The sequence below is a fragment of the Epinephelus lanceolatus genome, chromosome 8 (genome assembly GCF_041903045.1).
Source record: "Epinephelus lanceolatus isolate andai-2023 chromosome 8, ASM4190304v1, whole genome shotgun sequence".
NCBI classification, from domain to species: Eukaryota; Metazoa; Chordata; class Actinopteri; order Perciformes; family Serranidae; genus Epinephelus; species Epinephelus lanceolatus.
Genome location: NC_135741.1, coordinates 18,078,393 through 18,104,317, shown reverse-complemented (window position 1 = coordinate 18,104,317; position 25,925 = coordinate 18,078,393). Strand labels below are relative to the sequence as shown.

At 39.5% G+C, this 25,925-nt stretch overlaps 4 protein-coding genes across 5 annotated transcripts; 3 read left to right on the top strand and 1 right to left on the bottom strand.

Annotated features, from left to right (window-relative positions):
* Positions 1-4,188: 4,188 nt before the first annotated feature.
* abhd6b (abhydrolase domain containing 6, acylglycerol lipase b) lies at positions 4,189-8,977 on the top strand. The gene is made up of 9 exons (XM_033628587.2): positions 4,189-4,338; positions 5,066-5,222; positions 5,474-5,587; positions 5,696-5,828; positions 7,673-7,830; positions 7,954-8,008; positions 8,095-8,195; positions 8,423-8,652; positions 8,839-8,977. Exons 1-8 carry the CDS (start codon positions 4,214-4,216, stop codon positions 8,600-8,602), a joined length of 1,023 nt encoding a protein of 340 aa, XP_033484478.1. The 5' UTR covers positions 4,189-4,213; the 3' UTR covers positions 8,603-8,652; positions 8,839-8,977.
* Positions 8,889-16,397, top strand: kctd6b (potassium channel tetramerization domain containing 6b). Of its 2 annotated transcripts, XM_033627960.2 has the most exons (3): positions 8,889-9,038; positions 12,607-12,707; positions 14,786-16,397. In XM_033627960.2, exons 2-3 carry the CDS (start codon positions 12,681-12,683, stop codon positions 15,470-15,472), a joined length of 714 nt encoding a protein of 237 aa, XP_033483851.1. In that variant the 5' UTR covers positions 8,889-9,038; positions 12,607-12,680; the 3' UTR covers positions 15,473-16,397. The 2 variants fall into 2 exon arrangements, with proteins under 2 accessions (XP_033483851.1, XP_033483853.1); XM_033627962.2 differs by lacking the exon at positions 12,607-12,707 and having other exon boundaries at positions 8,908-9,038.
* Positions 16,398-18,209: 1,812 nt separating this feature from the next.
* On the top strand, positions 18,210-22,700 carry uqcc5 (ubiquinol-cytochrome c reductase complex assembly factor 5). Its single transcript, XM_033627855.2, has 2 exons — positions 18,210-18,513; positions 21,122-22,700. Exons 1-2 carry the CDS (start codon positions 18,357-18,359, stop codon positions 21,211-21,213), a joined length of 249 nt encoding a protein of 82 aa, XP_033483746.1. The 5' UTR covers positions 18,210-18,356; the 3' UTR covers positions 21,214-22,700.
* On the bottom strand, positions 21,367-24,229 carry ognb (osteoglycin, paralog b). Its single transcript, XM_033627853.2, has 6 exons — positions 23,858-24,229; positions 23,679-23,751; positions 23,254-23,418; positions 22,961-23,163; positions 22,579-22,671; positions 21,367-22,448 (listed from the first exon to the last, which is right to left on the bottom strand). Exons 1-6 carry the CDS (start codon positions 24,017-24,019, stop codon positions 22,278-22,280), a joined length of 867 nt encoding a protein of 288 aa, XP_033483744.2. The 5' UTR covers positions 24,020-24,229; the 3' UTR covers positions 21,367-22,277.
* Positions 24,230-25,925: the final 1,696 nt, after the last annotated feature.

Genomic DNA, 25,925 nt, shown 5'->3' with positions numbered 1-25,925 from the left:
AATCCTGGACTGTGAATAATTTGAGAGTATTGGATTATAAATTTGGAAATAAAAGAGGGTGCCATGCCATGGAGGGCTTTAAATGTGATTAGGAGGATGTTGAAATCTTGATTACTCTGTAAAGTGTAAAGTGAACGCTGTGTTTCTACTGACTACCTCACATTTGATGCAATGAAAGATAAATAGTTGCTGCCCTGTTTTGGCATCTGATGAGCCTTTAAATGCATCATGGTAGAGATACAGTGCATCTGTTGACATATGTGAAGTTGATGGATCCCATTCCTTTTCTGTAAAGAGCAAGAGATCCAGCCATGCCTTGCATGATGGATACAGCACAGCAAGTTAATTTACCGTTTGCTGTATCTGAATTTGCATAATCGTGACTTGACCTCAACTTGATGCAAATGAGATCAAAAACTTGTCAAACTAGGCAGCCCTGATCAAATATAAATCAAGATTCTGGTACCGCACTGGCTATTTTTTTGCCTCAAATATTTTCAGAAACATATTTTAGTGACTGTTTAGCTGTAAAATGAGAAAGTTTGTGACCCAGCTGCCATGTTGGAAACAGTAGAATGACAATCAAGCATTGCTTATCGGCTGGAGAAAGCTTGCCTGATTAAGGTTAAGACACGTCTTTCCTTGAATTTGCCTGATTTGGTGTATCCCCGCCATAAATCTAACTGGACTTCCGAGAACATATTTCATTGTTTCACCTGTACCTTAAACAAAATGCCCCTACTGACTGAAACACCCGTGTGTTAAAACCTTGCAGGGGGCAAGGTTTTAACACACGGGTGTTTCAGTCTGCCAGACTACAAATTTACAACAGGAAGACTGGATGTGTGGGGCCTGAAAAAGGAGGGCATTTAGGAGACATAGAGGTGCTAAAGCAGCTGAGTTGCATTACAGGGAATGTAGGAGTGACACATCCTAGGGAAAAAAAAGTCAGAATATCCCCTTTTCGTGATTTTTAATTTGTCTCTTATGAAGCCTACTTCATGGATTTGCAGCATAACATCACAGAAGTTTTATGATCTGAGTTAATGTGACGACTGACTGTGGTGGCCTTCGCTCCTGCTGGAAGATTACAGGGTGAAGCACTCCAGTGCAGTTACGCCCTTTGAGCAGGCAGACCACACTGGTGGTAGGTCTGTGGAAGAGGATGCAGTGTATTTCTCAACAGGATGAGAAGCTTGTTGCTAAATTTCAAATTTCACAACGTCCATGAGGTCATAGCTGTGGAGAAAATCCCTGACCGCATGTGGACGTCCCATCATGGCCCACCTGGTCCTCATTTTTGCTTTTGTTAGGCCGGCTCCATTGTTTCTGTTGGCCAGGCTTTGCTGTGTCAAGGCTCCCTCTCAGAATGCAATGTGACGACCAGGATGATGCGGCTAATGTGACGTGAGGCTCAGACGACCTGGGGAATACACTGTGGATGTGACATGTGAGCAGATTGGAGGACGGCCTCTTCGCCCTATATAAACCCAAATATGAGAGTCATTCCCACGCAAGGCGAGCCTCTCAGCAGAGTTGCCGTGTCCATTTTGTTCTGCTCTACTTTGTATGTAGGTCATCTGTAGTGGACCAGAGATGCAGCAGAATGGCAGCTCCACATTAGATGGTATTTTTATGCTGTGATCTTGGGCCCCATATAGCTTCAGCTCACATTGTTAGTGATAAATGTTGAAGTCCTTTTTACACAGTATGAAAATCTTCAGGATTAAATCTGGATACATGCAGACAAATCATACAAATATTTCCCTCATTGTTCAGGAAATGCAACTTATTATGTGCTCATGGTTGTTATACACAACATGTTTTCATGTATAATATCTGTATCAAATAAATAGGATAGCATATGCAAAAACGGTTGTATGGACTGAAAACCTCAGGGCTCTGATATCTATGTCAATATCACCTCTGGAGGGTGGTGTGTTTAATTATCAGTTCTGTTTCTTGGCTTCAGTCAAGGAAACCTCCTCTAAATGCCTGTGAACAAAGTCTTGGCCTGATTCCCTCACAGCTTCACTGTCAGCTGCAGCAGTGTTGATGACACCTCACACATTGTGGGTATCCTGACACCCAGTGGTCTGTGCAAAAAACAGCCCTCAGATCTTCACTGTCGACTTCAAACGGGGATGCTCCACAGTCTGCCTCTATCATGACACCCAGTGGTACGTTTATGACTTGCCTCAAACGAACAGTGGAGACAGGAAACAGCATCCAGTGACTTATGATGCTGCTTTGTTAAAGTCTGACTGTCAAACACGGTGTGAAACAAGTGAAACGCAAAGACCCTGGCAAGTAATGCACTTTAATTTGGAACTACATATATAGGTCAAGTCAGTTTTATATTTATAGCCCAATATCAGACAATTTGTCTCATGGGACTTTACAATCTGTACAGCATTCTCTGTCATGAGACCAGAATGCTGAGGTTGGCAAGAGCCAGAACCAGATTTGGCCCAAAAAAATATCAGTGTGTAAATGAAGGCTACTCTGCAGTGGGCTAATTATGATCATGAAAGCAAACAAATCTGTCCACACACTATTAAATTCTCTATTTTCCTTCGAGACATATCCTTTTTTGATTTGGAACCTTTAGCTAGTCTAGTTAAGGAAATTCAAGACTATTTTGGCCACTGCAATTAAATGTTTTATGTACTTATTTATATTTTATTTAACCAGAAAAACCCCACGAGATTAAAAATCTCTTTATCAAGAGTGCTCTGGCCGAGGCAGACAGCAACAAGAGTTACAGACAAACACAGAACAAAACACTAAATAAAAATGTCAAGCTCTAAAACAAGAAATCTCAAACACAAAATAAGATTACTAGAAAGAAAAGCCAAAAAGTGTGAACCACAAAAATGCAAAAAACATTAACTACACATGATTACAAAGACCAGCTAATACACACTGTGACATTGACATATAGAAGACTGTGCACAAAAATCCTGCAACAGTGCTTTGAAACGGCCGAGAGGAACTAGTGAGAGCAACTTTAAGTCCCTCTGCAGAATATTCCACATATAAGGAGCTGCATACATAAATGCTCGCTAATGATTTAGAGGAAAGGTTCCAGACTGTAGACGTTTTAAATGCATTTTAGTTGCTGTAATGTTAAAACATTTTTTCAATCTGTTTATACAGCGGTAGGATGTAAGAATCACTTTAGGCCTACAACAAGAAGAGAGTCAAAACTATCATTTACCATATTTGCTCTGATAGCATCCAACATCAGACACTGACAATAAGTAAAACCTGATACCAAAACATGGCCAAAGCATGTAGACCATATTTATAAAGATGAACTTAATACAAAAAAATCTCATGGAAGCATGTGCTGAAAGAAATATCAATCTTTTGGTATCTGAATCTTGACAAGCTATGGAATTATGAAAAGTAAATGTAATTTCGCCACTCTAATTATTATAATTATATAATCAAACCTCCTCTTGGATATGATCATCACTTGTAGACTGTTAATACACTGTGTTAATGCTTGAGGAGACATTTGCTTCCACTGCAACTTGGCCACTGATCCTATCTTCAATGCTCATTTGTTACACACTGGTATAATCCTTTACTGTTTGGCTTATTCTGTTCATTTTACTGTCTATAGCTACTCTCATGGTGTTAAACGCTGCTGTTTATATTTTGTTTAATTCACAGACGTTATCCCATAAATGGGTATGTTTGTTGACCATGCACTGCCTTGACTCAGTCACAAGCAAAGTCTGGCCTGTTGTACGTTCACTTTAAAAGATTGACCGAATAATGTAGTGGCCCGGTTTCCCCAATGATGAGTAATAATCAATGAGTTTATCCAGAGCAAACATAATCTGCTGGGACTAACTGCACTCCACAGGGATTGTTTTTTAATTTAAAGTATCAGAGATATTTGTACTTTCAACACTTCAACAGCACCTTTAAATAAAGTAAAGTATCTACATGCTGTGAAACTAATCAACGGAGTTAAAGCGCTCACGTGAGACAGGAGACAAGGAGGGAGCAAACATCTGAAAAGTAAGTTTTTTACTATTTTAAAAAGCTTGTTGTTGCATGGAGAGATGTTTCATGTGTTATTTTGGCGAGTGTTTATTCAACAAAACACTGTACGGACACTGACCCCTCCCCCTACATGTTATGCTCATGAGATGCTGCATGTGTGTCGCATGTGTGTTGATGTGTTTTTGTAGGTGAAATGGCAGCTGAGCTGGACGTGCTGAATCTGATTGTCATTGCGGGAGGAACGCTGGCGATTCCCATCCTGGCCTTTTTTGCGTCCTTCCTCCTCTGGCCCTCAGCACTCATTAAAGTGTATTACTGGTGAGGTCGATAATTGTGCTGTCCTGCTTTTCACTTTATATGATGTAGATTCCCTCTTATGAGCCATAAATAATAATTCTACCACAACTATTTTACAATAAAGTGCTGGTGACAAATCATATTTCGAATCCAAGTGCATATCATTTTTAACTGCTTAATATCCAGTTTCTTTTCTTTACTTTTCTATATTAGCTTTTTTCCACACCTTCATTGAAGCTGTATGACGTTTATTTTATTTGTTATGGCTGCAACATTCCTTCAAATAGAATTATTCTTTAGGTTTTGCGCAATATTTTATCCTCCTATCCCCCAAATATCAGCCAGGCTTTGGACTTGAATCTGTTTGGCTGCACAGGTTGTTTTAAAACACTCACACGCCCATATGTTCATTGAAACATGTTGATGTGCACTTTAATTTTGCCCAGACATGTGACTACTGTATGGGATAAAAAGTGAGCCAATCTTATAAAGGGATTAATAAGACCTTTATGAACACATACTTTATGAAAGGGCATGTCAAGTATTTTTTTTTTTTTTATAAAGCTCAAAATCCCAGATTTGCCTCAACATGAAGCCCTTTAGTGTATCCGAGTCCTGACATAAAGAAAACAGGCAGTATGTGCTCATGACATTTGCATCCAAGCCTGTTATCACTTGGCCCAAATTTGAATTCCAGTGCCGTTATGTCTGTGTGTATATCAGCTCAAATGTACCTGCTCCTCTACAGGTACTGGAGGAGGACTCTGGGCTTGCAGCTGCGCTACGCAGACTGCGGTGGTTATCGTTTCTGTTACGCCTACAGAGGAAAGCCCGGGATGAGACCCTCCATTTTAATGCTACACGGCTTCTCTGCTCACAAAGACACGTGGCTCACTGTGGTCAAGGTCAGGTGGTCTGCAACACTGAACACAACTGTGTGTCATTGTGAACTCATGAGACAGATTTCAAACCTGCCATTTGACATGAAACACAGCTAGATCACAGGCTGTTAAATCTTAATTAATAATTAATTAACAAGAATTTAATGCTATAAATTCAGTTGCTTATAACATTTCAATTGTTACGGCCTGTCTTTGCTCGCAGGCATACATTAATGGTATTTTAATGTATATCTTTCTCTCCTCTGCTGTTACAGTATCTACCAAAACATCTGCACATTGTGTGTGTGGACATGCCTGGTCATGAGGGAACGACACGCACCAACGCAGAGGATTACTCCATCGAGGGGCAGGTCAGAAGGATCCATCAGGTACACTGAAGAGAGAGAAATGAAATGTATCTGGGTGTATTTGTAGGACTTGTCTGGTGCCTAAAATAACTCCACTGATGCTCTGTTCTTGTCTCTATTTCTTCTCAGTTTGTGGAAACCATTCGCTTAAACAAGAAACCTTTCCATGTGGTTGGGACCTCCATGGGGGGAAATGTAGCCGGGGTTTATGCAGCCTGCTACCCATCAGAGATCTGTAGTATGACTCTCATTTGTCCAGATGGTCAGTCACTGTGTGTGTGTATGACATAAGCAACGACCACTTAAATGTTATGTCAGACGCAGAAACCAGTCAATATTTGTCACTTAAAGAGGCTAACTCACGTCAGCTGTGGCTCTGCAGGGAAAAAAACCCTGATGATCATAGCAATGTCATCTGGGTTATCTCTGTTAGGACCTGTGTTACAAACTGGGTGCGTAAAGCAGACCTACGATCAGGCCCCCCCCAAAAAAATCAGGCCTGATCCTACATGAACCTGCATAGTTTCTGTCCAGGCTTGACCTGAGCCCGAACTACGGCAGCAGTTTTGGGTCTGAGCCCGATTTAAAAACACAAATTTCCACTGAAATTAAATATTAAAACATTTATTTTTTTGAGCTATAGTTAACTTAAAGTCTTTTGAGTGTGATAACCGACATGTGCCCTCTCCTACCGAATGTTCAGCACAACCACAAAACTGTCAAATGTCACATACATTAAATACAGATAGTATAACTTTTCTCCTCATCAGTGAGAGGCAGGAGTCAGGATGTGTTGATGGCAACACAGCCCATACATTATTCATGACATTACACAGACTATAAGGTCTGCATTAACAAAATGCTCACAATGTGGAGCGAATCTGATCTGATTCAAGCCCAAGGCAGTTTTTAGAAATTACAGCTTGGCCCTGATCCAGTGGGTCAGATCGGGCTCAATTGGGTCCAGGCTGACAATCGAAGCTTTAGCAAAGACGTGGGCATTTACCCAAGATGGTCCAAATGCAGACCTCACCCAGGTCAGAGGTCACATCCATAAGCTGTATCTGCTTGGGACTTTAAGTAGCATTAAAGGGGAAGTATGCCCATTTTAAATATTCATACATTACTCCTATGACCTAATACACTCAAAAAATATTAGCAAACATGAACAACTCTCTCCAAAATCCATAAGCTAGAGCGCTTAAGCTCAAATTTGTGATGTCATAGGGTATGGAGTCTGGAGCTTTTCCATAGACAATGAATTGGGAAAGACATTATATATGACACTGTGCACCCAGGGGAGATTCCTGAGTATATAGGTACATTTTTGTTTCAGCACTGAGAACATTACAACAGAATAAAGCTCATTTGGGTGTAAAATAGAGACAAAATCCATCTCCCATTCATTTTCTATGGAGCAGCTCCAGACTTTATACTTGATGACATCAAAGTTTGAGACTTACTTCTCTGGTTTCTGGCTTTTGGGAGAAAGTAGCTCATGTTCACAAATATTATTTGAGCTTTCCCAGGCCATGGGAATAACATGTTGGAATTTTTAATCAAGGTGATGATACCCTTTAATGAAAACTGAAAACATTTTACTCTGTGTGTCTTTTATGGACGTTTTTACACAGAAGATACTGTTACTCTCTCAATCTGAGCAAACGAGTATAGAAGTATATTTGCCTCTCAAGTCTATTCAAGCTATTCAGTTGCATTATGGGAAGTGTAGGATTCAAACTGTTAAAAGTCCAAGTATCTCAGCTTCTGCTGCTTCTATTCTGACCTTTCTTTTTTAAATGCGTCTCCTCAGATTCCCCTAACTTTATGGAGGAGCAATCCTGATTAGCTGGAGTGCCCATTTAATGGATATATTTCCTGCCTACAGTCTGTTGTTTCTGACATTTTGTTTGATCACCAGTTTGTCTTTAAAAGTTGTCACATAATACTGTATTATAAAGAATTACAAGACATGACCTGACACGATCATGATAACACACACACCCTGTTTTACTTCCTTTGCAGCTTGCTCTGTTTGACATTCCAGACAAAATGTGAGCGTGCATCATCACTTTCTAATCAGAAAACATTTATTTTATCCTGCAGGGATAAGACACCCATGTGAGACCAAATTTGACAATCATCTGCAGGACCTGGAACACAGCAATTACACTTTAAACATCCCGCTGATCCCCACTACACCCGAGGAGATGGAGAACATGTTCAGACTTTGCTCTCATGTTCGCTTTAAAATCCCTCAGCAGGTCAGGCCCACACTTGAAAATCAAAGCTTTGTGGATTTCACTTTGTGTGCAGGCACAGTGGGTGATAATATTAAGTGTATGTGTTATTTTGCTGCTGTTTATTCACATGCATGTCGTTGTTAGATTCTCCAAGGGTTGGTTGATGTTCGAGAGCCTCACAATTCATTTTACGAAGAAGGTTAGTTCACTTTGGTCTGAATTTTTTTTTTAAGATTTATCATGTGAGGGGACAGTATGGTAAAAATGTTTCTTTTTTTTAATCAGTATTTATGGAGATTGTCGGAGAGAAATCAAGATATGCCTTACAGGAGCACTTACATCTGATCACTGCACCTTTACAAGTGATATGGGGCAAACAAGACCAGGTAATGTGTGATGTTCCACTGATACAGTGACTCAGCAAAGCCTGTATGAATACATAAGTGATTACCTGACAGCTTTTGCTTCTAAACTAATCCTTAAATTCATGTGGCTGTGTACAAACCTGTAACATGAACATGGTGGCTCACCTTTCTTTGGTCGCTTGGGTCTGAATAGAGAAACTTGAGTCACACATCTACACAGACATGATGACTATCCTGTATTTGTCCAGGTGGTGGATGTCTCTGGAGCTACAGTCATTAAAGAGGCGTTACCTGGGTGCAGAGTAGACCTGCTGGATAACTGTGGACACGCTGTGGTTATGGAGAGGCCTTGTCGGACAGCCAAACTCATCCTGGAGTTCATCATCTTGCAGCAAGATGCCAGGGGTGGCACAAAGAAATCCTCCTGAACTAAAGACTTTGATCTTTTCTTATCACTGCAGTGCTTCACGTGTTCCCTGTACGTGACATTCATGTAAACAGATGTCTCAGCTTTAAAAAATGTGCACTAATAGGACAGAGAGCAAGGTTTATAGTGTTCCAGCATTACTTAGATGATTAACACAACTTGCATTTGATTTGTAAGCTGCATCATGATAATAAAACTCCCAGTATGTGACTGTGATGTGTGAATGTATTCATGCAGAGGTGCCTGTGGTTGCAGCAGGACCTCCTCCCCTCCTTCACCCTCCTTGTGTGCGCAGTTTTGCTGCAGCCCGGAGCAGAGCACAGCTGCCCGGTACGACCAGCGGCAAACATCACTGACTGCCCGGCTACACCGTGAAAGACTGACCGCAAGCTGCTGTTTCTGAGTGAAAAAAGAGAGGTAGACAAGAAAGTGAGCCGGTAAGGCTTTGTTTTTACGTGTGTGTTACTTCCCGGTTGTCTAATTAAGGTCCCGGCGTCAACCGTAGTAGTAACGGCAGTCAACGTCAACGGCTCGTGCACTGCTAGCTGCGTTAGCTCGCTAGTTAGCAGTTAGCTAGCAGGCTATTCGATAAATCTTTTCAGTGTTGTACTCGCAGTGTGTTTAACGCAACATACCTCAGGGCATCCGAGATGGATTCACAACTTTATAGCCTCATTCGTCTTTTAAAGTATATTTAGTTTGCTTGCGACACCAGCTCGTTTGTCAGCTTCCTTCATTTTCAACGCACAGAGTGAAATGCATTGAGGTCGGACGGCTACTTTTAACTCTAACGTTAGCTATTAAACATTAATGTTAGCTTGCTTCGTTAGCATTCACCTTTTGATGAGGTAGTTAATCGCACTGTTGTTAAAGAGCGTACAAACTGTAAATTAGTGGGTTTACGTCCATTCATCGGCGCCAGGTTTCACTTTCAGTTAAAGTGGAGTGGTGATTTATGTTATTATGCGTGGTTACAGACACATGAGGTTCAAAGTTCATTTTGACATTTTACAGCCTAATTTAGCAGCTGTTCTGGAGCTTTCTATCATGTCTCATTGTCTTCAACAGCAGATTGAGCTTGCCCATTTCCAAGGAAATGCAGATCCTCAGATTTACCATTTTTTTCTGAGGATTTCATGACCATGTTGGTTCACTTCCTCCTTTCTCCCTTCAGTGTTAAAGGGGTAATTTTTTTTTAAGTGGGGTTGTATGGGTTACTTACCTTTAGCTGGTGTATTGCCTACAGTAGATGGCGTTGGCATGCTCCCAGTTTGGAGAAGCAGGCTGCAGTCTGACATGGAGGCTAAGGTCTTTGGAGGCAATGTATTGCTGTGGATGTGGGTCAGCAGCAAAAAAAAAAAAGAAAGCCCCACTGGGCGAGAAGCAGGGTACACCCTGGACAGGTTAGCAGACTTTCGCAGGGCTAACATATACATACAGCCAATTTAGAGTCACTAATTAACCTGCATGTCTTTGGACTGTGGGAGGAAGCTGGAGCACCTGGAGAAAACTCACACTGACACAGGGAGAACATGCAAACTCTGCACAGAGGGACTCCTCCACCCCTGGGTTTGAACCAGCAACCCTCTTGTTGTGAGGCGACAATGAGCGCGTTTACATGCACACTAATAAACCGATCATTATCTGATTTCTGGAGTTACCTGATTATTCAAGTGGTCATGTAAACAGCATAATCCCATAGGCTTTATCAGATAAAAGCCATTATCTGATTATGAGAAATCAGATAAACACACCTAGCTTTTCCCCCAATAGTCAGATTATTCGGTGCATGTATACCCTTTAATCTGGTTTCTTTCGGGTTTTGCTATTTTATACTCCCACTCCACTACATTTTAGAGGGAAATATTGTACTTTCTACTCCACTACATTAATCTGACAGCTTTTGTTTCCTTTCAGATAAAGATTTTACATAAAATAATATATTTTTATATTCTCAGTGTTTAAATTGTCACTTTTATTTTATCTTACTTATATGTTATGCACTTTGTGTGACAAGTTTATATACAATACACTTGTATATTGCACTTTGCAGTACTTTTACTATGAATCTACCCAAAGTATGTAAAACTGGCTCCACATTGATAAATTACACATTAGAATGCTCTCACATGTATTTGTTAATGATAAAAACAAACAGTACTGTAAGAATATAAGCTGTCAGCATGATGAGTGCTTTATTCTGCAAATATATGACTTGGTATTATTTTCAAGGATATGAGTACCTACTGTAACAGGAAGTTTGAGTTTTATGTCATGTACTTGAGGAGAAATCCAACTGAAGGACTGAATCATGTAAACCAGGTTTTTCTGATTATCAGATTATTGAAGTGCACGTAAACGTGTCAAATCGGATTATTACCATTACCTGATTATTCACAGTTATCTGATTATTGTGCGCATGTAACCGTGCTCAATGCTAACTACTGTCTACTGCAAAATAATCAACATCATCCATAGTGTTCGCTATATTGAGAGTATTTTCATGGCGCTACCTTGCTATCAAGACAGCCTGTTCGATCTGGGAAGCCCTTAACGGTGTCTGTTCTCCTTGCATCCTTTCGTCAAAGACACCAGACTCCATTAGTAGTTTTAGCTTGTTGAACACGGGAGCTGCTGGTCTGCAGCTGCTTTGATCAGTTAGCTTATGGTATTGTGTGATTTTGGTGAATCAGAACTAATCCTTTTAATGTCAGAGTCACATAATACAAATAAAATAACTGTTCGAGGGAGTGGTAGTCCAGCAGCTCCTGTGTTCAGCAGTGTTAACTTTTTCCCTTACTGAAGTGTGGCTCTGAAGAGCGCGATATAACAGCTTAATTTCCCTGCTGGAAATCACTGCCAACGGCAAGGTCAAGCAGTGAAAGTATTCTAAATAAAGTACACTTAAATTGATATTGATTTTTTTTCTTTGTGGGACTTTTTAGGATGGTATAAGAGGTTTTGTTGGTGATCCATTCACAGCAGTAGATTGCTTAGCTTTCATGTCAGACTCTAGCCTGCCTGGATGCCTGGGGGCGTATTGGCCAACATCTACTGCATGTAATAGACATAAGGATAAGCACACCATACTACTTACTTACTATCATTGTATCTGGCAATGTCCCTATGTATCAATGTACTGGAAAGTATTGCCAAGTAACTTAGCTCAATTTTCCATAAAACAGTTAAGACAGAACCAGGCTTGTTTCTCCTGAATAAAGTAATGGAGCGGCTCTTTTTTTCTGCTGGACTGCTGACTTTAATGGGTAAGCGTCTGCTTCTAGTGAGGCTGTGGATCAAACCTACCACAATCAAACCAGATCAAACCAGTCACACAGTGGTACAGAGAAACATTTAAGGTTTTTGATTTGGAAAGCTTCAGTGCTACATTAAAGGGTAATGACAACCTCTTTTATAATATTTGGCAACCCTTCCTTAATCATCTTCATGGTGAACTTGTTGGCCTACAACAGAAAGGGCGTCCATGCTTTTACAAATCCGTCATCATTTTTTCATTTTCTTTGACATGGTATCAATGTATACAAAAATATGTATATTGTAATTTACATGCATACTAATTTAACCTGTGCATGGTGTCCTAATGTATTTATTCTTGTGTAATTTGGCAAAAGCTGTGCTGTTTGGATGTTTGTGTAATAAGAACACATCTCAGGAGAAGATAATGTAAAGTTCCTGAACATCTACTGAAATGATCCTTGCAGTGAGGCTGTTTTGTCAACCTAATAATTTAACCGACCTTATGCGACGGAAAATGACATAACACACACATGCTTGGATACAGTAAACTCATTTAATCCACAAAGCGAACACCTCCTTCTAAGTAAACAGGTAGAACACTACTTGGGTAATCCAACAAACACACAGGTACAGACTGCAGGCTCTCGTCTGCACTGGGAACACACGTGATTTAACTGAGTCTACATGATTGTGTCAATCAACCTATCTTTGTTACAGCTCATGTTAATGTGACTGTTTTTTCCACAGGTGAATTTGAATAAGCCAAACCGTATCTGTTCCCTCTCTATTTTGGTTCTGACCAAGTGGGTATTGTTCTACAAATGGATAATGGAGACTGGGGCCATAGGGTAAGAGATGGATAGAAGTCAGACTAGAATAACAGCAATGTCAGATGTTTGTTTGTGATGGAGAAATGTTAAATTCACTCTGTTGCAGTTTTTTTTGACATCTAGCATTTAAAACGAATGCAGTCTAATAACTTCACTGCAGTATTTTTATATTTTTACATACATTACATACTCAGCACAATACAGATATTTTTATATTTTTAGATATATTAATACTAGTGTTAAACACTGTATCATAATGCAAATATTTTTTATATTTTATATACTTATTTCCATGATTCTTATGTCTGCTTTCTTATAAATCTCCAGAGTCCAGATTTCTCCTTAGACATTAGTTCAAGGTCCACACATTCAGCATCATACTTGCATTTGGCTTTACTGTCAAGCTAGTTTTTTGCTCTCTCTGCCAAGTAGCTGTCTGTTTGGTTCGGTTCAGTCAAACTCAGATTTGTTTGCCCCCTAAGTGCAGTTCCTTTGGGCAGGTTTGAACATAGCAACCATGCTCAGGTACGCATCAAGACAACTGGACTGAGACCTTCTTGAAGAGGTGGTCTCGGTCCAGTTAGAAACGAACTCTGGTGCGTTTCGTTTGGGATGAGAACGTGTTCCGACCTTGATCCAAACCAGCTGCAGTCACATGACACATTGTTTGGGTTAAACTAGTCTCGCCACCAGACAATCAGAGATCTCCGCCTTCTGATAGTCTGGGGACACTCCTTTCTAAAGTGTGTTTAACACACCGGAGAAAACGGCCGGCAACAAAGCAACGCCTGTTGTATTTTTGAAAAGGACACACCCTCCCGGAAATGTGCGCTCCCCCTTTTCTCGTCCACAAGGAAACAAACACACAGAGAGCTTGAAAATGGATGCCGAGAGATTTAACTCAGTTTTATCAAACGTGTGCTCAGTCCACAAGATTGTGGAAATGAAGGACTTACAGCGACTTTGTTTAAAACTTTTAACGCAGTTGGACTATGTTTACGAGCACAAGAGTTCAGCGAGCCACCAAAGGACCGCCCTGCGGATTTACTATTGGTTCTGCAATGTAGGGTGTTTTTTTAAAACTCTGAAATTGTATCCGCCCATCTAAACACAAAATCAGGGAGAAAGACATCAGTCTTTAGTTAAGCAAAGCGTCTAAAGACTGACTTGTGAGTCTAGGGTTAAACATGAGCATGTTACAGTCCTGGAGGATTATTAATGTGCACCTCCTCCTGTACTGCCTTAATATGCACATTCAGCACATCCGATGCATCAAAACATTGTTTTCTAGTTGGAGCCACGCCTCGTTTTCAAAGTGTATGGTTTGACTAAAATGAACAATGACAGCAATATAGTCCACGATGACCAGCGCTAAAATCAACCTGCGTAGTTGTCCCTCCATTGTGATATTAGAAAGTGTCACATTTATCTTGCAAGTGTACTCTTCTTCAACCCTTTGTTTACTTCCTGGATTTTTCCCACATGGAAATTCTTACCAATCAAGAGCAGCTTCTTAGAGCAAGGCATTTGATCTAGTCCACTAGTAAATGCTGCTGTGAGAACACGAACCAACTCTAGGCAAATATGCAACTTTCCAACAAAATTAGTCCCTGATTCAGACCAAAGCAAGACAACTCTAGGTCTGAAAGCATCCTTACTCTATAGCAGGAAACGGCACTTAAGAATTAAAACTCTGTGCTAGAAATTCACTGTACGTAAAAATATAGTGTGAATTTTTTAAAACGACAGGTTCATGAGTAACTTGTGGTCCATTTAGAATTGACCTGCGACCAACTTTGGGACCACGACCCACCAGTTGGGAACTACTGCTCTATTCTATACATCAAAGTGACTGTAACATGTCACAGATTCCTCCTGGGGATCAATGAAGTATTTTTGATTCTGATAATCAACACAGCACCACAAACTACATGATTTAGTGCAGGGCCTCTGTATTAGACTCCATTTATTTGAATTAGGTTGAAAGCTGAAATTCACACTACTATCACCTATAGCTGCAGGATGCAAATGCTTATGTGCTTAACATTCACAAAAACATGATTCTTATCGTGTTCTCTGTTCCTTTTTGCCCATAGATGAGTACTCCTGTTACCTTAAACGTGGGAGGCCACCTGTACACTACCAGTTTATCCACCCTGCAGCGCTTTCCAGACTCCATGCTGGGTGCCATGTTCCGGGGAGATTTCCCCACAACTCGCGATTCCCAAGGGAATTATTTCATCGATCGCGACGGGACACTTTTCCGCTACATCTTGAACTTCCTGCGGACGTCCGAGCTTACCCTCCCCTTGGACTTCACGGAGACAGACCTCCTGAGGAAAGAGGCAGACTTCTACCAGATCGAACCTTTGATCCAGTGCCTTAATGACCCCAAGCCGCTGTACCCACCTGACATCTTCGAGCAGGTCGTGGAGCTCTCCAGCACCCGGAAACTCTCAAAATATTCAAACCCAGTTGCCGTGATCATCACACAGCTGACCATAACCACAAAGGTCCACGGCCTGCTGGAGGGTATTTCTAACAACTTCACCAAGTGGAACAAACACATGATGGACACCAGAGACTGCCAGGTGTCGTTCACCTTCGGACCATGTGACTATCACCAAGAGGTGTCCCTAAGGGTTCACCTCATGGACTACATCATGAAACAAGGCTTCACCATCCGCAACACGCGTGTGCATCACATGAGTGAGCGTGCAAATGAGAACACAGTGGAGCATCACTGGACTTTCTGTAGACCGGCTCACAAAGTTGAAGACTGAGTTACAGCACAGTCGTCGTGGGTGACATCACTGTTTGTCTTCATATTACACAAGTCGTGATCAAAAGCGAACAAATCTGACCTCTTTTTCAGGAACGTGTCACTAATGATGGTTTAGTTTTCTTATTTAGTTCAATGTGGTACAGTGGCACAAGGCTCAAAGTCCAGACAGATCGCATAAAAACAATGAATATGTGAACTCTTGAATTAATTCACCTGTTTGAGTGTAAGAACACTTTCATATCTTTGCTATCACTACAGACATCTCTACTACATCTCTCCTTTTAAGGCAGAAATACCCTATAGCAATGATTTTATTACAGTTTTATTTATGGAGGGACAAAGTTATACCCCAATGATACTAAAAATGTGGGTACATGGAATTTTATAGGAACAATTGTGATTTAATGTGGTTCAGATACCTGCATCTGTTTATTCCAAAGTCAGTAATAAAATGATTGTAAACAGGTAGCAATGACTTGAGACGATGCCTACATACGGCATCAAGTCTGTCTTAATGCATTTATTTACATTTAGATCACAAGTTGAGGGGGAAAAAGGAGATTGTAAAAAGTTTGCACCCCTACATGAGCTGTCTCAGTCATGTTGTGGACTGAGACACTTAACAAAGACCTTTTTTGGATCCCGAGTTGTCAGGAGGGAACCTTTTTTTAATAATAATAATAAATTATGATTATCTTTAGCCCAATTTATAGTAGATCTTAAAACTAGTCTTAGCTCTTGTATCTCCTTGTATGGTACTATCTCTGAAGACCATAGTCGTCGTTGCATGTGTCTGAGTGTCTTGTGTTTGTATATGTATCTGTGCGCTTTGCAGGATTACGTCATACTGTTAGAGTTTAGAGCTCATATCAACAGTGATGTGTTTGGTCATTCCAGCCAAAATAAACCCATTTGTGCATTTGTCAGTCATCAGTTTTGCTTTATGGTTGAACCTTTCACCTCAACTTGATGCTTTGCACTGCAGCTGCTATTGTATGCCAGATTTTCAAATAATTAGCAATTAGTATTTGAGCAATGTAGCATCATTTTTTAGGATACTTTTTTTTTATGAAAAGTTGCATTCACAATGGTGATGCAAGTTGAGAGCTACATTATAGGCCTTCTTATACGCCAAGCTGCCAGTTGGACCTCATGCTTTCACTCATTTCCTTTTTTAAAGCAAAAAGTCCCTCCTTCTAGAAAACACATTTCTCAGAGTAAATTAAATGCTAGGAGCAAAATGTCATATTGCAGCTCTCATCATTCATTGGTTGATAAGTAATTGTTAGAAACTTGTCACATTAATTTATTTTTTGATTTTCTTTTGTATGCCAGTGCAACCCTGTGGCATTATTGGATCTCCATCCAGTGACCTATTTAGTTGATTATTTATTGAATCCCAATAGAAAAGGCATTAGAAAAATAAAACTATGCTCAAATGTCCATAAATACATCAAGATTTAACAACCACACCAGGCTGGGTTCATTTAAATTCATGATACTACACAATGTGAATTTTCATAGACGTGCTAAACCAGTTTGTAAATGTAAACATATCTCTTTTATTCCTGTTATGTTACTTGTGCAAAAAAGGGCAGAATGTCTCCATAAACCTTTTTATGTAAATGTCTGTGTTCATTAATATATTCAAAGTCTTATGGCAGGTGTGAAACTGCGCCTTCTTGGGGCAACAAAAAAGTTTGTCTTTGTAGTGGTACAAGACAACAAAGGACAGCAGATGAGATACCTGCAAACCAATGTAACTAGGTTATAAAGCCACAGAAATGGTCCATAGGATGAGATCAATGCAAATATGACCTAAGTTTATTGAATTTCAAATTTCCAACAACACCAAACCACCCCAAAAGGTTATAAAAAAAGCTCACTGAAAAACACCAGGAAGAAAAATAATAAATAAAATAGGTAAGGACTGACCTATACCAGTAGACAAAATAGAGGCCAATAAACCATAATGGTAAATCAAAATAACAGTGCATAACAGACAGTGTAAAAATACTGTCCAGGTAATAATGTCCATATAAATATTTCCTTCTGCTCTATATCGTTTTTATCATTTGAACGCAGATTGCTGAAATAGATAGACTATATTTGCATTGATCTCAGCCTGTGGACATTTTGTGGTTTTCCTGGCATCCATTATTCAAAAACCCTTTAAAATGCAAATATTTCACACAGGGAAAAATGTTCTAAACTATTAATGTGACCTTTAAATCGTTTTACTATTAATGTGACCTTTAAATCGTTTTTTGAAGTTTATGTTTTGTATGTTTTATGTATGTTTAATTTTTTGTGTGCTTTAATGACACTGGGTCCGCTCCATTTTAGTACACCGGTGCACCGCTTAGCGTGTAACAGCGAGGGGCGGGAAAGCTGTTAAAATATAAAATAAAAAAATATCTGTCAGCCAGCGGCGGCAACCACTAACTGTCAGCTGACAAAACAAACAATAATGTCGGCCTACAGGCCAAAATTCACTGTAGCCTTCCTCGTTAACGAATAATTGCCTGCTTGGATATAACCGTCAAATGGTGTTCAGACTCCACCTACTCGGCGCATCGCAGGCGTACGCCGGAGTCGTAATGGTGCGGACCCACTAATAACGCATAACAAAAACCGGAAGTTACGACTCTTCCTCGGTGCGTTCGTTTTATACTCCACCGTCGAGCTGTCGGGCATTCCTCTTTTAAGATTCTACGCAGCTCCTCACGTTTGCTTTACGCCAGGTCATAAAACGAGCGCTTTATGTCCGTTGCTCTCATAACGTGTTCAAAGGACATGTAGAAGTTACATGCTTGCCCTGTCTGTCTAACAGCAGAGTTTACCCGTTTGTCCATCGAGAAAACAGCTGTCAGCTCGCCAGGATGTTTAACAGAAGTAACAATAACATCAGATATATACTGAGCCTTGTCCCGGGCAAACGGCGTCTTGGGACGTACCGGTTTCTTCCCATCTTCTTTTGCATCGGAGGCGTCATGGAGTGGATCATGATCAACGTCAGGATAGGAAAGGAGACTTTCTGTGAGTGTAAAATCATTAATCGAGTTCAGACCTCAACAGTAAACCCTTGTTTTTTTCTAGGCATGTAAGCTAGCTGACGTTAGATGTAGCATGACAGTGGGTATGCTAGCTTGTTAGTACAGTGCCTGCGTATAGTGTTAACGGCTGTTAAAAACAAATGAACCCAAACTTGCTAAGTGTTAGCATTAAGTAGCATTAACTAAATAATGACTTGATGGAGTTTAGTGAGTACATTTTGTGTAACAAGCTACTTTAATTAATTTTGAACGTTATAACAATACAAAAATAGCCATGTTAAATGTTTCATTAACCATATAGTGTGTTTAAAGACTTTACATTGGCCCACTGTGAGGAATGTGTTGATATACAGGACTCATGCCTTTGTTGACCTTTTAAACAGGCCCTAAAACCTTCCTCTCCTCTGCTCCTCTGTTAACAAGAAATATGGAAAAACAGTCACTGTACAGTACACCCACACATACTACAGGCAGTTAGTTAGGTCAAATCAATGGAGGACACTCTGCATGTCCAGCTGCCAACCAAAAGGAATAAACATTACAATATATCTTGACTCAGGGTTGATATAATTGTGTAACAGTATGTTATTGCCATTATGCTTAAACTTTAAACAGCTGATATTGTCTCAAACAAATAATCACTGGGTATTCCTATCTTTAAACCCTGATGCAGACTTTAAGGAGAAGACAACATACAGTGTGTTATGATAATATGAAAATTAAAAGGGACCCACATCATCAGAGGTGGAAGAGATACTCAGATTCTTTAGCAAAATCACAATATAAAAGTACTCTACCACTCAAACTACTTAATATACATAAAATATTAAAAGTGAAAGTAATCATTATCAATCATGTCAGTAATCAATCATGTCAGTCACTGCCCATGAACTGCCCATGAACTGACAAACTGTCAAACTAGGCAGTGCTGATCAAATATGAATCAAGGTTGTGTTACTGCATTGCCTATTTCTCACCACAAATGTTTTCAGAAACATATTTTATTGCACTGTTCAACTGTAAAATGAGGAAGTTTGTGACCCAGTCAACACAAAGCACTGCCTAGAGCAAACTTTCTCGTTTTACAGTTAAACAGTGCACTATAATATGTTTTAGAAAACATTTGAGGCTATAAAATGACTGCAGTAACAGAATCTTGATTCATATGTGATCAGCGCTGCCTAGTTTAACAGCTTGACTGCAGTTTGATGAGCAATGATTGACATGACTGACAGATATGTTAGAGACTCCTTGGTTTTGATTGGTTGCTCTTGTGATTCTTGCAAATACCATTAGGTGCACTATGAGGAGGAGGCAGAGGAGCATGGTTTCTTTCACAGATCATCTGCCTCATGTATTAATGTCAGGGTATAGTGACATATCTACAAAAAACATACCTGTCATATTTGCAGAAAACGTTACCTAAATAACATTGAATCTATAAAACGGCAGAAAAGACTGGGAAATGAAAAGAAAAATGTACAATGTTATAACAGAGAAAAGCAGCAAATCCTCACATTTGAGAAACTGGAACTAGATATTTTTGGCATTTTTGCTTAAAAAAATTAAAACAATCATCAAAATTGTTGCTGACTGATTTATTTTGATGGACTAACCAATTAATTAATAATTGCTTAAACTCTAATATGCTGTTAGATTTTAAGTCTTGATTCACTCATGTGTAAACATCATTTCAGCACCTTGTACAGCTGGAGCCAGCTACTTTATACTGCTAAATACTTAACAGTTTATCACATTTTATAAACTGATAACATGCTTTGTATGTAATAATGTATGAGTCTTCAAAACAACTTACTATATATGTCCAATAATTACAATACAGTATTACCCACTGAAATGTGGAGGAGTAGAAGTACTGTAAAGCAGCATAAAAAGATACAGAAAAAAAAGTAAAGTATAAATACCTCAAACTTAGTACTTTATGACAGTACTTGAGTAAATGTATTTTCAACCACTGCATATCACATTGTTGATAAAGCATTCCTATGTCTGCAGCTACACCTGTAGTGAGTTTATATGCTACTGGATCACTCTGAAGATTTAAAAAAAGAACCCTGATGTGTTTCTACTTTCACTGGTCCCACATCCATTTATTCCAGATGTGCTCGAATGTGCCATTTCAGTAGAACTAAAAGAAGCCAAAATCCTCTCATGTAAAAAAAAAAAAAAAGAAAAAAAAAAACAGCTGCCCTGCATATTTGATCCTGTACTATTCTGAGGCCATTTAGGGATACAGAGAATTGTTTTCCTCCATGGAGGACAGACTCATACCTCTTTTCATCCCTCAGCCTGTAAGTAGTTTCCTTCTTGTGTATCTGTTGCAGTTGCAAACTCTCTTTATCCTGCAGGATAACTTTTAACAGATGAAATTTTGACATGTCACAGTAAGACAAGCACAAGTGGAAATGATTTTAAAAAATGAAAACTGCATTCCAGCTGTTTTGGTTTCAGTGACGTGGTATAGACCTTTTTCAACCATGTGTCCCCTTTTAACTCACTGCAGCTTGAACTGTATCACACAGCCTCTGTTACAGGTGTCTCACTTCAGTCTCTTATTTCTGTTTTTCCAGACGATGTCTACCGCAGAAAACAATCAGAACGGGAGTACCAGCAGAAGATAGCAGATGGTTTGGTAGTTCGTAATGAGCCTGCAGCAAAGTGAACGATGCTCTGTTTCAATGTGGACTTCACATGTGTCGTCTGGGGACACATTCTTGGACATTCGCTCCCTTATTTGTTTTCCAAAGGCTGGAATGGACTTCATAGCATGTTACTGGGTTACACAACCATACCGCAGTTATGAAGGAGTCGAGGCTGATGGAAAAACATGCAAGTTTTATTGTTAATATGATCTCAAGGTTAGAAAACAGTAGCAGTAATAAAACCACTGGTGTGAGATCAAATGTAACGATGTAATCTCAACAATGGCCTTATATTGATTTGACAACAAGTTAATGTTGATGTGTTACAATAAAAACATTTCAGAGCACCTGCCAAGACAAAACCGTCTCAACCAAAGTGTAACAAAAGAAAAAAATACAGGAATAGTCTTTATATTTAATACTTTTTTTTAATACTGGCAGATACGATGCATTCCATTTGCACTGGAAAGTCGGAATTTCTGAGTTCCTAGTTAGGCAACTTCAACTGAAACTCCCTTTAAAGTCGGATTTCCTACTCGAAAAGTCAGAGCAACTCACCAACCTTCATCTTAAAATCCAATATGGCTTCTCCGTGCATCAACAGTAGTAAAAGTTGTAGTAATATAAAGTTAATTAACCCTTCTGTTTTATTTGTGACTCATTAAAACAGATGACATACAGTCCTGTCCAACTTGTATCCGTGGACATGTTACTACAGTGTAAAGTGCATAAATTGTCATCAACTGGTATTGCTAACAATGTCTAACCTGGCTTGAACTAGTATCGCTAAGCTAACAACATCTTGGTCTCCCGACTTGTTGTAGCTACTGGAACGCAACCAACTCAAGTGTGACGTCATTCCGAGCTCTGACTTCCGACTTCCGAGGTAAATGGAATGCAGCAATAGCATTTGATAATAAATGAAACACCACCAGCTCCTTCTTTCACTTCTACTTGCTGTTCTGTAATTATACAATTTCTGTTAAAGAGGTCTTGAACTGTACGGTAGATTTGAGTATATAAAATGTAATTTGTGAACTGCATTTTGCAAATGGTATTTTCACTGTCTGTCTATCCGCATTTTTTAATTGTACCATCCGATAGGGAGAGTCTCCAGACAGATGAAGCTGTTAGGGTGCATGGACAGCTGGATGGGGTTCCCGTCCAGTCTCACCTCGTTCATGTTGGTACGGATGTAGTAACTGGTGTTACCTTTGCAGAACGTCTCGTCCGTTATCGTTGAGATCTTGTTGTTCTGCAGAACGGACACAAAGAGATCAATCCAGTGACACACCGTTTGCCCAGCATCTAACTACTGGCTTTGCAGACCGAAAAAAAAAGAATAGCTTCTCTGATAACTTGCAGTGAATTACAATTGAACATACATGGAGGTGCACAACGTGAAGAGACTCAGGAAGTTGGGGCACCGCTGTCAGTTCGTTGTTTCCAAGGTAAAGATATGCCAGTTTTGTGAGTTTCTGCAACAATAAAAGACCCACATTTTAAATTTGGTTGCTTTCTGTATCAAACATCTAAACACATAAGAAGTACATAATGTCTGCAACATTTTAACACATTTAAAGATCCAGTGTGTAGGACTTAGGGGGATATACAGTAGCCCAGAACAGACAAATCAAACAAAAAGCACCATTTGCATTTTTGCGTCAGCCACCGTAATTATCCTACATGCTTGGCACACTGCAGCCTCACTGTTAGACATCACTTAATCCTACACACTGGACCTTTAAGATCAGTGGGCTCTCTTACTTTAAAGGCAGTTGCCTTCACACCCTGGGTTTTCAGCTGGTTGAAATTGGCGTTGAATGATACCAGCTTGGTGGGCAGCATGGGAAGTTTAGTTAGTCTGTTTTCTGCAAGATTGAGCTCCTCAAGATTGAGAAGTTTTGAAAACGCTCCGTCTTCTATCTCAGCGATGAGATTCCCACTGAGGTCAATTCTTTTTAACGTGGCTGTGGAGAAAAACAACAGACTATGGGAGGGAGAGAGCTTGAAAGATGACATTCACTGAAGAGTTAACTATCACAGTGACTTGTATTTACCCATGTCTGCAAAATCTTTGTTTTTTATTTTTGTGATTTTGTTGAAACGTGCATAGAGATATGCTGTTTCCTTTGGCAGTGATGGGACGGTTGACAATTCAGGGGACACCTCCTCACAGTAAACAGATCCACTCAGGCAAACACACAGCAGACATGTCGGCATCTCTGAAAAAAACACGATGTTTTTTCCATCATTTTTGTTATTTGTCTTATGAACAAGGCGATTAATTGGTCTCAGCGATGCAACTGTGCAGCTTAAAAAGCACTACACACGGTTTAGATGAGGACACTCGATCGGCCCCGTTATTACATAATACGGGCTTTAGCTACATTCACAAAAATGTGGAAGAATGCCTCAGTTAGTGTTGCATAATCGGCTTTGAAACAGTTGTTGAAAAGTATTTATCTGTTTAGACAAACCTTACCATCAGCTCTTGGAGCTGGTGGGTCAGCGTCCACCTCTTGAAGGGTATAGTCTGGAAAGGCTACAACGTCTTTCTGCAAAAAGGAGACATCTTCAAAATAGCTATACTTGTCCTCCTAACTCATGACTATTAACGTGCATTTCTTCCACCCACTCACTGACCAAAAAATATTTTTTTACCTTAGGTTTTCTGACTTCCATGTATCCATCCCTTGCTGCAGAAGACAGCATCCATGGGAGCATTACGGATGTAAAAATTAAAGTCCTTAATTGCATCATTGTGTCCGAGTTGCTGGTGAGAGAAGAGAGTGTCTGTCTGCTAGACTGGGATCTGAGGTACATGTGAGCAGGAAAATTTTCCGTCCAGCTTTTTCATTAAGCTGCCAGTGTACTGCTGAGAAAGAAAAGGAAAACAAACTTTAACTCAATACATGCTGTGTTTGTGTCGCTCTCTGTGGTCAGGGTGATTATAAAGACTAGATATTCTAATTTTTGTGCAGCAAACAGGAAAAGAGTTAGTTAATATTGAGCACAAAGCAATGACAAAAATATCTGTGGTCCAATCATTAAGTAACCCTAATGAACGCCGCTTTTGTATTTTACTTTCACTTACAAAAGAATGTTGTTACTGGAAAAACAGAGTGGTCCGGAGTGCCAGTAATTGATGGGAAAAAAATGAAGACCTGAATTGCCAAGTCAAGCACTGAACTGGAGAGAGAAAACTATTTTGAATATGTCCCTTTTTCAACTTAATACCTCAGTTCAACTAACAACTCAAAAACAGCAGTTAATACTCAGTCTCTTTGGGAGAGGGCTGTTCCCCCTTTTAAAAGTGAATCTATTACTGAAGAAACATCCATTTTGTGAAGCTGTAACCCTTACTTGTGTTATAATGAACATTTTAACATTCAAGTAGAAACCCAGTTTTCCATCATGCGATATATCTGTTTCTTAAATCATAATTGAATCCAGGTACCATTTTTTTCTCCCAACAGGCGTGGCTTAAAAACATTGTATGTGAAGTGTCCAACTTCACACCCCTGGAAAAAATGAATTCTTCTTCTCTGCAGAGAGATAATACAACCACTCTGCATACAGTGAATGGTCACTCATCACCATGCACTCTGAAAATTTAGAAAATAGTCAATTAGTGCAGAAGTACTTAGTTGATTAACAGCATAGCTGATTGGCAGGAAATTAATTGACGACAACTTTAATTAACACACTAAGTCTTTTATTGTAAAAATATCTCTGGTTCCAGCTTCTTAAATTAGAGATGTTGCTGTTTTTCCTTGTTATATTTATTGTGAATTTAATATCTTTGGATTTTGGACTGTTGTTCAAATAAGACAAGCATTTAATGTCTCCTCTTAATCAAAGGGGAACCTGCTTTGACACTATATGGCACCCATCTTTTACAGATTTTATACAGCACCTTTGTGTCATAGTGCTATATAACATCATTAGAGGTGCTATGTAGCACTATATTGTTTTAAAATTTGCTAACCCTGTCTCCTCATATGAGTTTACTTGACCTTATACTTCACTCTACTTAAATTAGACCTGTTGTCCTCACTCATGGACACTTTTTTTGTCCCGGAGCGCTGAGAAGACGATCAAACGTGACTATCTAGAGCAAGTAAAAGTGGTAACAAGGTTTCTGTCGGTGAACACGCAGAAGGATCATTTGCACAATACACTAATTCATGAGAAAACAAGATGGCAGCCATCTCTGCCCAGTCAGTCTGCAGCTGATCCTGATACAAAAGTGGAGAAGGTCCAAAACCTGATCACATTTTATAGTTGAAACTTGTTTATTTATGATTAATAATGTCTGTAGTTTGATATGGAATACAAATGTGACTAATTTTAGTAACAGTGACCAGCTAAGACACTGTTAATTAGGAAGTACTTGTTTGAAGACATTGGGACTTAATTATCATTGACAATGATTAGTTTTTATACTTATTGGGTCCTAATGATCCCAAATAGCTAGGAGATATTAAAAATGCATAAACAAAAGCTGGGGTCTCCAGAGGATTTGTTTTTAAAATGCATTTTTACTCAGAATGAAAAGATTATAAATCATTTCTTACAAAATGGCAGCTTAAAATATTCATAACAACATACTAAATGTGTACTGAGAAACACAATATGTTACCTTTTCAAACCTGGAGTATTTCCATGCACATGCAAAAATGCTGCTTTAATGTGTTATCCTCTAGAAATACACAGTTTGTAGGCTTTT